Source organism: Lagopus leucura, unplaced genomic scaffold, assembly GCF_019238085.1.
Source record: "Lagopus leucura isolate 7727_CA_CO unplaced genomic scaffold, USGS_WTPT01 Super-Scaffold_100012, whole genome shotgun sequence".
Classification (NCBI taxonomy): Eukaryota; Metazoa; Chordata; class Aves; order Galliformes; family Phasianidae; genus Lagopus; species Lagopus leucura.
Genome location: NW_024962267.1, coordinates 5206528 through 5220290, shown reverse-complemented (window position 1 = coordinate 5220290; position 13763 = coordinate 5206528). Strand labels below are relative to the sequence as shown.

The 13763-nt window shown below is 44.0% G+C and overlaps 1 protein-coding gene across 2 annotated transcripts in view; it reads left to right on the top strand.

Annotated features, from left to right (window-relative positions):
• Positions 1 to 13763, top strand: part of CHN1 (chimerin 1) — an 81051-nt gene that overhangs the window by 65198 nt on the left and 2090 nt on the right. For both annotated transcript variants that reach the window (XM_042874512.1, XM_042874513.1), the window contains 5 exons: positions 1019 to 1103; positions 10264 to 10437; positions 11158 to 11235; positions 12348 to 12485; positions 13422 to 13527. In XM_042874512.1, coding sequence (XP_042730446.1) covers positions 1019 to 1103; positions 10264 to 10437; positions 11158 to 11235; positions 12348 to 12485; positions 13422 to 13527 — 581 coding nt within the window. The remainder of the gene's footprint in view (positions 1 to 1018; positions 1104 to 10263; positions 10438 to 11157; positions 11236 to 12347; positions 12486 to 13421; positions 13528 to 13763) is intronic.

Sequence of the window (13763 nt, the reverse complement as noted above, 5' to 3'; positions counted from 1 at the left end):
ATAGGAGAGCAGATCTCCAGAGCAGTGCACCAGCCTGCCCACTGCTACTGCTTGGCAGGCAGTAAGTGCAGGAGGTCTGCAGCCAAAGCAGGACCTGGCCTGGAATGCTGGGCACTTGTTGGAGGTGAATGTTATCTGGAGTCCAGCTGCTGGGCACACCTGGTGGAGGGGGTGCTCTCTGCCAAGTGGCTCTGAAGAATCAACTGAGTTAAGCCTTGAGAATACTTATTGTATTTCACTGTGAATTTCATTACTTTATGACTACTAGTTTCTTGAACACTGGCTAAGGAAGCTTTGGATATCTCTGCAAAGAGTCTCGTGGTCTCCTAAAGCAGGCACTTTATCAGAATAAAACCCAAAGCAGTTTGTGGTGTCTGCAGGATTTGCAGCTCATGCATGAGCCAGGATTGAAAGCAGCATTGGCTTTTTCTTCTTTAGCTTTGAATTTCGTCCTGGGTCAGCGAGTTCTTGTTTTCACTTAGTAGACTCATTTAGATTTTCAATATGTGGCATTAGTCTGGAGAGAATTAATTTCTTACAGAGCTGTTCTGAACTAGAAAGCCCTCGGGGTGCATCTGGAGTGTCTGTGCTGCACTGGTGCTTTGCCAGGCAGGATGCTTTCCACCCAGGGCTGCTCCAGCACTCATCACCCTGTGCATCCCTTGTGGAGGTGCACTCCTTGCAATTCTGCATGGACCAAGGGGTGCCAGCAGACAGTATGGGAGCACCATCATTGCTCATCCTACAACAGTGCAGAATGAGAGCAGACCCCAACACCAGTCATGCTGCTCCAGGTGGTGCAGGATGGGCAGTACCTTCCCACAGCACTGCTGGCCCTTTGGCTGTTCAGTCCTTTGAATGTTTCTTTCTTCTTCTCCTGCAATGGTAAAGAGAAACTTCTAGTGAATGTATGCAGTGCCTTCTAAGAGGAGTTCTGGCTTGTTGAGACACTTTGCTTTTGATGTCTTTGAAACAGTTGTTATTCTCTGTAACTTTCCTTTCTGCTGCTGTCTTCCAGGTGCACACCTTCAGGGGCCCGCACTGGTGTGAGTACTGCGCCAACTTTATGTGGGGCCTCATTGCTCAGGGAGTCAAGTGTGCAGGTAATGCTCATTCCCTCTCCTTTACTTGAGTCACTGTTGTATTTGCAGCACCTTTCAACATACACCCATGCAGCAAGGGTGTGATCTGACCCCTGCCAAAATCACGCTCCCAATGCTGCTGAGGGTTTCAGGTCCCCATGTTGGTAACAGCACAGCACCTCTTAAGTGCTTGTGGGGGAAATAGCAGAATGAGAGAGAAAATAGGTAAATGTGTTCTTTACCTTGTCTCCTTTACAATTCATTGCATTTACTGGTAGGTGTCAGAGCCTTATCAAGAATTTTTGTATGCAGGGTGGGCAAGCAGCAAATTTCACATTGCAGTTGTGAAATGGGCATTTGAATTTGTTTTCTGTCTAGCGCAGTGGACTCCCAGAGTGCCCTAAGTCACCTCCTGAGCCTGCAAACTTAATACAATAGTAAGAAAGGATGATGAATAAGGGAGGTGAGCAAAAATGTTGCATAAGCGTTCAGGTGCTGATATAAATGTGTTACACACGTGCCTGTCACTGCAGGCATTTCTGGGGCTAAGCCTCTCCAAAGGAAAACAGTTTAGCATTTTTATGGATGCGATTCTTCTGAAAAGAAGGGGCACTCAGCTTTTTTCAAAGGCAGAAAAGGATCAAAGTGATCGGAATAGTTTACTGAATTTAAAAGTATCTTATGACATTTGAGCAGCCACATTTATATAAGTGGTGCAAAGAAAAGTTGATGTATAAAGACCTGCATATGTTGCCCTGGAAACTGAATTTTCAAGCTAATTTAAGAAATCTGCTTGTCTAAAGCTTTCTGAAGTCTCAAGCAAATAATGGAGGTCTTTATCAAAGAACTCCAAAATAAAATAAAAGTTAACTAATGGACAAACAGAATTGAGATATTTTAAAATCTTCCCCCTAGAACTATTTGAAACACAATAGTCTGCCATTATCAGCAGATCTGTGCTGTCCAGTAAACAGTGTTGATTTAAGAAGTGGTTAGGCAAAAATGTTTTTTTTCTTTCTTGGTATTTCCCCCCTGTTTATTTGCAGCTGCCTCCTCCACTGTTGCGCTAAAACTCTTACTGCTTCTCACTGCTTTTAATGTTGCACAAGGTGTATGAACAGTGCTAGAACAGAAAGAAAAAACATGATTTTGTTCTTGAGTCATTCTCTGAATAAGGCATTTATTTTTTGCCCTCATGTGCCATCTTCCTTTCGCACCTAAGGTAGAGTGCAAAGTTTTGGCTTGTTGAAACGCTCAGCATTTCGAGCTGAAGGCTCGCAATGCTCCATGGCAGTGTGAAATTGACAATGTTGTTGTTATAATTAAATCAAAAGTGTTTGTGATGCTTTTTTAAATCTAACTACGATGGAGCTGATTCTCTGGTTTTACCAGGTTTCTCTAAAAGCTTCTGAGGAGCAGTTTTCTCTCCTCCTTATGGGGATGGCAATGAGTACTGCCTGCCTTTTTTCCTCCTTGACAGTCTAGAGGAACATATGTGTATTAGATGACTTCATAGTTTCAGAAACTGTAATTAGGGCTTTCTGTCTTGTGTAAGATTTCATGTTGGTGTTGGTAGCTTCCAGCACCTTCGATGATCTTTTCCATGGTTTAAAATCTCACATTGTACAACAACGCTCGCTGGCTGGGGTGGCTGATGTGGGAGAGGTGGTTCTGGTACTGCTCAGCCAGCCTTACAGCCACTGATGGGCAAACACCCTTTGAGCAGAGCCCAAGTCTCCTGTGTGGAGGTGCCTTTAAATTCCCATTCGAATGGCTTGGAGAGCCACCACTGCCACCATAGCCCTGGCTGGAGTGCCACCACTTTGGCAGAGTGTGCATGAGTATCAGTTTAAAAAACAAACAACAAAAAAAAAGAAGTAATTGTTTTGCTTCTGAACTGAGCTGTTTTAATGTGGAAACAAGGAGGCACATACATAGGGAGCTATACAAGACCGTTGCTTTCCAGAGTAGCTTTATGCTTCAGAGAAAAACTACAGCTTAAACAGGAGGCAGCCCAATTGCATTCAGATAGATTTTCGATGGCACTCCAGGGAAATCCACGAAATCTGTTTTGTGGTGTATGTAATCATTTTATTGAAAATACCTATGAGCAAAACTGCACTGATCGTATGTAATTTTATGTTTTTAAGCATTTGCTTTTTACAGCAGACAGTTGCATATCTCGAGAGGAATCTGTTGGCTGTACAGAAGTGATAAGTTTGACAAATATAAAGGGATTACTGCATGGGCTACACTCAACCATTCCTGCACAAAAACATGCTGCAGTAGGCGTGTGGGACAGTCCAAGACCCGACAACAGAGATAAATGTCATCCATTTGAGAACAGAAGAGGAGGAGCCAGAGGAAAAAGTGGAGCTTATTTGTAATGGCTGATGGATTAGCTTTTGTTACGCAAACAAGCCTATCCTTTGAAAAATAATAAGCCAGAACCAAATACTCGCAACTGTACACATGCCATAGCAACCAGTGAGGATGCCTTAGCAACCTGAACTGCCCTGGCTCAGGCTTTGTTTCAGGCCAGTATGACTGAATGTGTCCTCCTCAGCCAAAATACAACCTTGAGTGCATTCTGTGCCTTTTCAGGCACTGCTTGGTATACTTAGCCTCTGAGAGGTGGCTCTCCATGGCTCATCCAAGGTCACGCTTTAGTGCAGATGGAGGACATGTGTTTTCCCTTCCAGAAAGACCAGAGATAACTGTAGCCACCATCCCTACCACCTGAGCTGTGGTTATCAGCTGAAGTAAGGCGCTGGATCCTGTCTCGACTATGAATGTTTTGGGATTAATGCATGTGACGGAACACAGCAAGATTTTATGTTCCAAAATTAAGAGTCAGGGTCATGTCCAGGTTTTGGACACTGTGGAAAATGAATTGCACTTAGTCTGACTTCTGCTGCAAATATATCCTGAGCAAAAGGGGAAAAATTTCTTTTTCCTTCAACTTTATTCTCTGAAATGTTATCTTTATTTCCTCAGCTTCTTGAAAGAAAGGTTTGCTTGTTTAGAGTGAATCCTTAACACACAGGCCTCTACCCTACTGTCTCAGAGGGTCATAATTCCAATTTTTGCATCCTAGCCACAGACCCTTAAAATTCTATTGAGCTGAAAGCTCATCTGTATGCCAAGAGTCTTTGTTTTCTGATGACGTGCTCCATCTCCAGCATGCTTTCCTCTGGGCTTTTGCCTTAAGTAGAAATAACTGAAGAAGTGTTTGAAATTATAATGCCAGCAGCTTGTGTAAACATTGAAGCTTAGCAGAAGCTAATGAAGACTTAAGAGCATCTTCAGCTCCAAATTCATTATAAAAACTGAAAAAACGTATTTTTAATTATATTTCTTCTATGTAAGTCTCCTTGTGCTTACTGTGCTCATCCCATTGCCCAGAATGTGTTCAAAACGAGAACCTGGAACAATATCCAAAGAAAACTTGCAGAGAAGCATTAGAGAGTTTATTCTGTGAGTGTTATAAACATGTAAGACCCAGAAATATTTATGGAGACTGGTGTGTTATCAGAGCCTAGAGAAAGGCATTAATGCTGCATTGGTGTACTTCCAAGCAGGCTTGTAGACCAGCAGACGTGTCAATGGCTGTATACATACTGTTCCTTCCATAGCCCATCAGAAGTGTTCAAGGCACTGTGTAATCAGCTCCTTCCTCCATACCCTTTAGCTTATTGTTCTTAAGTGATTTAATCAGCAGTTTTTTTTAAAACAGGCTGCTGTAAAATCATTAATTAGCTAGGCTTTCTCTGGGCAGTCTTAGCCTGCTGCCCATGGAGCTGCTACCTGTCTTCTGCTTTCCTTGGAGTAGCTGACCTTTTTCTGAAGAGCTGGTTGAAGTAAATTTGCAACTGGACCATCACTGCAGGGACAAGCAGCTGATGCTGGCTGAGCATTTGTTTTGTCTTGCTGCTAAATTCTTTTTGGTGGACAGCCCTCCTTTGTCCCACTGATGTGTGAAGATGAAGGAGACCCCAAAGAAAGCCGCTTGTCCTCAGGCAGCAGTTGCGCAGGCACAGTGCTCGTGCTTTTTATGGCTAGAAAAACAGTTGATACACTTATGATATGTCAACAAATGGGAAGGCAGGGAAGCTGCCCTGTTGTGCCCATCATATTGCCCACCCTCAGGGTAGCTGGCATGCCTTGGGTGTGATAAACTCCCATACTGTCTGCACTTGTTCCTTAAAAGCACATCCAGAATTGAGATGTGCACCCAGGTTCTGCTGGGTTCCTTGACTGTACAGAGGCCAGAACAAGAGCAAAGCAGAGCAGCAAGAGGCAGAGTTCAGGGCCAGGGCTGTGGGAAGGGGGCTCTTGGGCATACAGGCTCAGCCCACCTCATGCAGGTGGTGATGCCGTTGGAGGAGATGCACGGGATCTGGTGGTGTTCCTTTGAGGAATGAGCTGTAATGTTTTAAATGCTAATCAGGCAGTGCAGCCTAGCTGTTCCCATGGGGAAGCTGTTCTTATGGGGAAGCTGAAACTGTGTGTCCTAAAAACGGCTTTATCTCCAAGCCCACGCAGACCCAGGAGCCTCGAGCAAGCCAGCAGCCCAGCAGGGAAGCTGTTGAGGAGGTAGGCAGGTGTCATGGCCCACAGCCAGGGAAGTTTCTAACCAAATTGCCTGTGATCTTTCAAAACTTGCATAAAAATCCAACCTCCTCCACCAAATGTATTCTCTAGAAAGAACATCTCACCTCTGTTCTGCAGTCAGTTTTTGCAGCACAGGCATATGTGTTCTTTTGATTGGGGCAAGGGGAGATTGGCTTAGTTCGAGAGGCTTATTTTCTTATTCTATTTCATAAGCCCAGATTTTTCCTGTAGTATAAGGAAAATGTGTTGCCAAGTAACCAGCTGTCCTCTAGAAATTGCTTCCTAAAGAATAATGTACCCTATCGTGCACCATATAGTGGTATGACTGCTAGCAGGTTTCAGGGATCCAACGTGCACGTCTGAAAGCAATTTTGCAGCAACAGTTTTGCTTTGGACTCTGGTGGGATAAAGGCTGTCCCAGATGTGTGTTGCAGGTTGACAAATGGCGCGTGTGAGGCAGGGCAGCACAGCGGGCCGGTTGTCTGGTGGTTGAGACAGCCCTGCTATGGAGAGCAGACCCTCGTAGCACAGCCCTGTGCTATGTGCCCTGTGCTTGGCAGCATGAAGTGCAGCTCGTAGTGCCTCTGGGGCTCTTACATGCTCGTTCACACACACTGGGTCTGAGGGAATAGAAAACATTGCTTTCCTTACTCCAGAAAAGAGCACTAAATTATTAAAGAAAAGCTTCTAGCTCATGACTGATTGATGAGAGCAAATTCCTTTCCAGCCTTTTCACCTTTGCAAGTGTAATGACACCAATGATTTGTGCATGAGTAGAACCCATCACCTGCTCTCAGGTAGCTTCCTGCAGCTGGTGGCACGGCCATGGCCATCGGGGGCTGCAGTGAGTGGTCCTGCACAAGGCACCGTGCTGTGCCACCGCTCCCACCCTTACTGCCCACTTCTAGTGAATCTTGCAGGCTTTTTGCAGGTAAGATATGTCTATCTTTGGGCTCATAAAGCTTCTTGTCAGACTGACCAAATGTGTGTATTTTTCTTCGAGATAATTCAAAAATCTAATTAGAATGATGTATTGTAGCATATGGTATAATTCCAGAGGAGCATGATCAGCAACCACGTTACCCAGTATATCAAACCAAAGGAAATCTAAAACTGACTAAAATCAAATCAGCCCAATAACAAAAAGTGACAGCTCAGTATATTTTAGTCTCTGCAAATATGTGTGATGTGTGCTCATGGGGTGATATTACAGTACGTATATCTTTTGGTTGTGCTCATGCGTTAATATGAACACCTTGTTTGTCCTTTCAGCCCAGTGGACTAACATCAGTATAAGCTGTTTCTTAAACATTACAAAACCTTTTTCTGGGCATCGTGGGAAAGTATTGTCAGGCTGGTTTTAGATTTAGTAGGTCTCACAGAAGCAATGTCACAGCCCACCTGAGCTCCTAGATCAATATGCTATTAAAGTCAGGGTAGCTTATCACTGACTTCTAAAGCTGACTCTTTTCCTAAGTTTCCATGCTTCGTGTGTGCACTTGAATTTATGACAGCATTTTTTTGGACGCATTTTGTATACTTGAAAGGTGGCCACAGTTTGCTAGCAGTATAAAAAGGAATGGCACACATGACTTACGGTTTGGGTCAGGAGAAATGATCTCTGTAAAGGTGAAATTCTGATTAACTGAAGCCAGTGGAAGTTTCTCTGTTGACCTGCCAGGGGTCGTGAGTGCATATTTTAAATCTGCCCTTTCATTATAGGATTTATTGGCAGATATTATGCTTATGGGGGTTTTTCTTTCTCTCCTCTCCAATTCTTGCTGCAGTCAGTGGGTAGGCACTGATAAACTTTGTAAGAAACAGATAAGGTTCCTTGTTACTTTGCAGTAGATCAAGAGTAAAGCTGCTAATGCCAACTTAGCTACTATGGATTTATTTTTATGTAAGTAGAAGTAAATAGACCTTAAGAGTGAAATCAATAGGATCTTGGTGATTCTTAACAAACCCAGCCAGATGATGCAGATACATGCAGACAAGGCAGGCACACCTGAGGTTTCGCCATGCAGAAGGGCACAGAGAGAAATCAGGTCTAGGCTTTCCTTTTTCTTTCTAGCTAATTCTTAAATAACGGGTTTCAGAGCCTTGATGAAGCATCTGCAGTGAGAGCAGAGGGCAGATGTATTTAATAATACGCAATTTGCAGTGTAACTGCTCCCTTTTAGTACTAACAAGTAAGCTGGATATCAGTAGAGCAGAAGGTTGGCACGTCGCACACAGCTCTGTGGAGCGGAGGGTTGACCTTGTGGCCACATGCTTGGTACCTTGTCTGAGTTAGCGAGACAGACAGACGGTCGTCCTTCAGCCGTGCGTGACTCTGGCTGTCAGCTTGGTCAGAGACCAGTGACCGAGACATGGCTGTTAGCTCAGGAGAGGGATCCACCTGATACAAACTGCAGTACCAGAGTTTCAGCTCATCTGTTGTAACAAGTAGCATTTTTCTGTTGCAGATACACTGGAGTCTCTCACAAGTAGATATTGCTTCAAGTGATAAAGTGAGTCTTCTACATTCACATAAGAGCTAAAGAGCCTTGACTGTTAGAAAGCTACTGCACAGCCCAATGATGTTATTGAAAGCAGTTCTCGTGTGCTTTGTAAGCATTCAGTATCTGAAGTATTTCTAGGTTTAAATGTTTCTCAGGAGTGTTTGTAAGCCCTTAAGCAGTGGGTCAGTATATGAAATCCAATCAAGTGTAAAGGAAGAACAAAAGACAGAGAAGGAAAGTTGACTATTTCTGTTGTAATTCTGGCATTAATGAGGTCAGATCCAAAGCCTGTTTGAGTCTGTGGGATTAGCAGTAACACCATTATTTTCAGAAGCGAGGTTTTCACATAGGAAACATCTCTGTAAATTAGATATTTTAATGAAATAAAACTTTCTTGTATGTAAATATAATTAGGATGAGCTCAGTGAATGTGATAATTGCTTTAAGTCAAGTATAAGATGCTTGGAAGCATGTTTTTCTATTTTTATATATTTTAGTCTTAATTAGCCTTGGATTCCCAGAAACATAACTCTAAGCTATATTGCTGTTCATGTGAAGTGGCTAATTTGCAATGACTAGTGAGTCCTCATGAGTAAGACAGAACCATTCCAGTCTTGTAGACTGTTTTGTAGAGCAGTTTTGACAGACATTGATAGCATTTCTATGCTATGAGAAATATTTTAATATTCCGACCTTTTCACTCTGATGGAACAGGTGCTTCTTGCAGCAGCCTTAGGAATTCGTGTACAATCCTGATATTTGCAGTCATAAATACTATTTCTACTGCAAATTTAGGGCTTCAAAGCCAGAGAAATCAAGAATTAAGATTTCCTGTGGGATGTCAGGATGTTTCCTTTCCATGTGTGCATTAAGGCATTGCGCCTCATTCTTAGGCTCCATGTTGTTTTGCCTCCACTGCTGATCCAGGCTCTGGAAGCAGAGTGGATGGTTCTGGCTTGCTAGTTCTACTTGGAATTTTGTTTTCTCCTTGCTGTTGAAAGTGGAGCCATTGCTTGCCCTGACAGCACAGCATTCAAACCCTGCTCCAAACAGCCAGCAAATGTCTATGCCAGAGAAAGCCAGAACATCCCCTTTCCATTTCAGAGCTGAAGCACTGAGGATTACACTGCAGGATTTGGATCACATGTTTCCAAAGAGTTCGGGCTCCCTATTTATAGCCCTGAGGGACCTGATTTGTCAGAGCTCCATTGAAATGGAGTGTTGGTGGTATTTAAAGCCCCGGCAGAGCCGCCCTCACCGCACTGGCCAATGTGCTCCGAGGTTCTTTGCAGTAATGTGAATAAACTGCTGGCAGAAGCCAAGGGGAGTCTCTGCAGAAAGCTGTTGATGTTTCAGGTTTCCACGTCCCTTCATTCCACTGCTGTAGAAGCGCAGGGAGCTGGGCCCGGCAGCAGAGCCGCACGGAGATGTAGGCAGGGCTGGGGTCTCACTGAATGCTGGCTGCAGCTCGCATGTGTTCATGGCTGCACCGTGCCATGCTTCTTGCTGGCTGCTGCTCCCTCCCAAATGCCTGCAGGTCTCCACTACAGAACTGAAGAACTGGCAGTGAACTCAGGGCGCTGGCTGCTGGCTGGGCACTGCTGATGGCAGAGGTAGTGGCCTGTGGTTAGCTGAAAAGGGGCTGTGCTGTATAATCAGTGTTGGTTTCCTGTAAGATTGTGTTTTTTTTCCCAAACACTGGTTAGTATGTTCTGTGTGGTTTTGAACAGAAGAAACATTTTTCCATAATCTGATTTCAACTGAGCTTCACTTAGGCTAAGTCTCATCTTCCTTTTGCTGTAGAGCAGTTCATGCTTAAAAATAAAAATAAAGGAATGAATGAACAAATGAATAAATAAGTAAATGGAATGTCCTCCCAAAGTCACTTTTTAAATGAATGAAAGTGTCCTGGTGACTGCCAGCACGGTTGCACACCCAGCCTGTGGCTCTGCAGAAGCTGCAGCTGCAGGATCAGGTCAGGATCTTTGCATGCTTGACAGCCCTGGCCTCAGGATCCATCTTCACCAAATACCAGCCTAATTTTCCTTTGCTTTTTCCCTCAGATTGTGGTTTAAATGTGCACAAGCAGTGTTCCAAGATGGTCCCAAATGACTGCAAGCCAGACCTGAAGCACGTCAAAAAAGTGTACAGCTGTGACCTTACCACTCTAGTCAAAGCGCACTTCACAAAAAGACCCATGGTGGTAGACATGTGCATTAGGGAGATTGAATCCCGAGGTAAGGCGTAGTTAATGGGCTCTTGTTGCTTTACTGATAATCCGTTTAGATTGATCTGGGTCATCTGGGTTTCTGCTGAGCGTATGATTGCTCCAAACAGATTTGCACACGACGTTTTATGGCTGCCACTTACCCTCCACTGTTAATGTTATACTTTGCATTGTTTCATGGCTCGTACACGTTTATTATTTTATAGATTTTGCTCAGATCTGCTTAATGGACAATTACTACTTGATTGTTAACTTGATTGTTACATATTAGCACGTGCCTTTCCAGTAATATTTTTATTAAAAAATCAAGTGCATGTACCAGAATCAAAGCCAGTTAGTGAGGATGTGTTTCCTCTTGCCAGTTCCCATAGTCCACAGATATCCTTTTCTGGAATTAGAATACTTATTTTCACTCTGAAATGATGACAGAACATCTCATATGCTAATCTCAGTTATTTTTGAATCTGCTGTAATTGGTTTAATATGTTTCTTCAGCTCTGAAGCCGTTTGCATAAACGTAATTTAGTGCTGATATGAGGAAGCAGGTAATGCAAGGGTGAGAGTTAAAAGGGCAGGCTAAGATTTCATTTCAGGCTAAGAAAAACCTGATCAGGCCATTAACTGGTCTGCTTTTCTTCCCTTTAATGAAGAACCTGGCAAAGAAAGGACTGGGTGGAAGGAAACTGTAAAATTCATACTGATTTTAATCTTGTTGAAATGTTGCCTGCAGGTCTTAATTCTGAAGGACTGTACAGAGTTTCAGGATTTAGTGATCTTATTGAAGATGTCAAAATGGCATTTGACAGAGGTATGTTCTTCCCTTGTGCTGCCTTATTAAATAGACACAGCCTTTCTGTGCAGCCCTCTCCTGCCTCATGCTCTGCTGTGCCAGCAGTCAGAGGGAGTGGGGGGCTGTGCTGACAGAAGGGCAGGGGGGGTCTGCTCCGTCAGAAAAGCATATCAGATTCTCTTCAGTCTTTATTACTGAATCTGCTCTTCTTCTTCCATCAGTATCTGTCCTTATTGACCTCGTATATGAGAAGTGGTATAACTTTCTAAAGCAGTGCTTTGGTTTGCAAGTAAAACTGCGTTCAGCAGGGTGGGGGAAGGACAAGGCACGTGATGAAGTGCCTTAAGAGGGCTGTGCATTTTAAATGCCTTTCTGGATGAAAGCTCCAAAATAATAAGATAAATACAATCATGCAAACAAAGTTTGAATTATTACACTCTAAAGGAAGTCAGTGAGGACAAACTCTTCTCTCTGACAGAAGGCAGTAGGACAATTAAAGGCTTTCCAGCTGCAGTCCCTCTATCCCAGTAGAAATCAAGGCCAAAATCCATTCTGTAAACTCTCCCTCTTGCTTCAGTGGAGAGCTGGACCTATTCACACAGCATCCACCTCCTCTGCAGCCTTAGCAGGGTGGGGATGTGCTGCACAAGCCAAGTTTTGGATCCATGTCCGCTGCGGTCAGGAGTAGGTAGTGTGCTGTAGCTAAATGGTGAACACATGTTTTTCTTATGAAACGGGGAGACTGTGGATAAAGATGACTTCATGTGCTTTTTTTTTTTTTTCTCAGACTTTCCCTACTTTCTCATGCAGTGCTGACAAACGTGTTGTTTGGCAGTGCAGTGTGTACAGGAATAACTCAACTTCCACACGTTTCTATAGCATAGTGCTTGAGGTGGCATATTTTTTTTATCATTTTAAGTGAAGAAATGATATGTTTCTGAGTAAAAAGCCTCGACTGCTAAATGATGAACTTTGCAAACCAATAACAAGGTTTTGCTTATAAATCCAAAGGCTGTAGTTTTGTCCAGTTTAATAATGTTTACTTAAGCAGAATACTGTTTTCTTTTTTGAATGCTGTTTTACATCTGTTTGTATTTCCAAGGTTTAATGTCTTTGCCTTCTCCATGCAGATGGGGAGAAGGCTGATATTTCTGTGAATATGTATGAAGATATCAATATTATCACTGGTGCACTTAAACTGTACTTCAGGGATTTGCCAATTCCACTCATCACGTATGATGCCTACCCAAAGTTTATAGAGTCCGCAAGTATGTGTAATGCACTTTTCTCTTTTTCTTCTCCTTTGTGTGCATGACTCGCCTGCTGGTTTAATGGCTGTCCCCGTGAAACTTCCTCTGCATGCCCTATTTAGGAGGTGTTGCACATTGCAACACAGTCGTGTGGTGTTCCATGATTGTGGGCACATGTGTCTTCCCCTTTTTTTACCAGCGATGTTTCCTTTCCCTCACACATCGTGGATTCCATCCCTCTGCACATGCTGCGTGAGTTCCTAGTACTTGACAGGGATATTTGAAGTCTTTGTTTTTGTCTTGCTAGAAAGAAGGTGATTTATGAAAATGCTTAAAAATAAGAAGCCATTTGTTTCTACAGGCTGATAAGCGTTCACCATAAGGCCACCATCAAGGCTGGTCTCACAGGTGATGAGTCTGCAAGCAGGGCAACAAGCCCAGCTGGAGCATCTCTGCCAAGCATCCCAGCTGCATGAGCCATCTCTGGCATTTAGCAGGCCCACCTGGAGAGGTGTGAGAGAGCTGTGGGAAGAAGGGAAGGGACAGATGCTGGGCTTGCCACCGCCCTGGAGAAGGCTCTTTCCAAGCAGAATGGGGACAGCCAGAGAAGCTGATGGCAAGGTTCCCAGTAGCTTCTGCTGTTCCAGGGCTACACCTGTGGATTATTTGTGAAAAAACTAGTCCAGTCAGCAAGGTCTGCAAGGGGAATTCTTTTTAGTAGGCTGCATGGAATCCTCTAGTCAAGCACAAAGGGGGGAGCTTTCTTTGTCCAAAACAATCACAGCCTGACTGTGCTCTGAGCTTTGGGTGAGCAGATCTTCCATGAAGAAGGTTGGGTAGGTCCTGTAAATGAAGAGAGCTGTGAGGTCCTGCTCTCCTGCAGGCCACCATTCCCGTCCTGCCGTGCGTGAGTTCTGGCTGTGTGTGTGGTGACCGTGAACATCTGTGTTTCAGAAACCACCGATCCAGATGAACAGCTGGAAATTCTCCACGAGGCGCTGAAACTGCTGCCACCTGCACACTGTGAAACACTGAGGTATCTCATGGCACATTTGAAGAGGTAAGTAGACTGTCTGCAGAGCAAAGTCCACGTCAGGACCTCTAGGAAAGTGGGCAAGGCACGCCAAATTCTGCAAATTTGAAGTTGCCCCTGGAGGCTGGCTGTGGTGGGGAGTATTCACTGGTGCGCAGTCTATCCCCCAAGCACTGATGTTTACCCCCACTTAAAGTGGTCACAAAGTATTTGAAGGATGAAAATCAAAAAAAGGCCGTTGCTTTGAAGCAAGAAAGTCACGC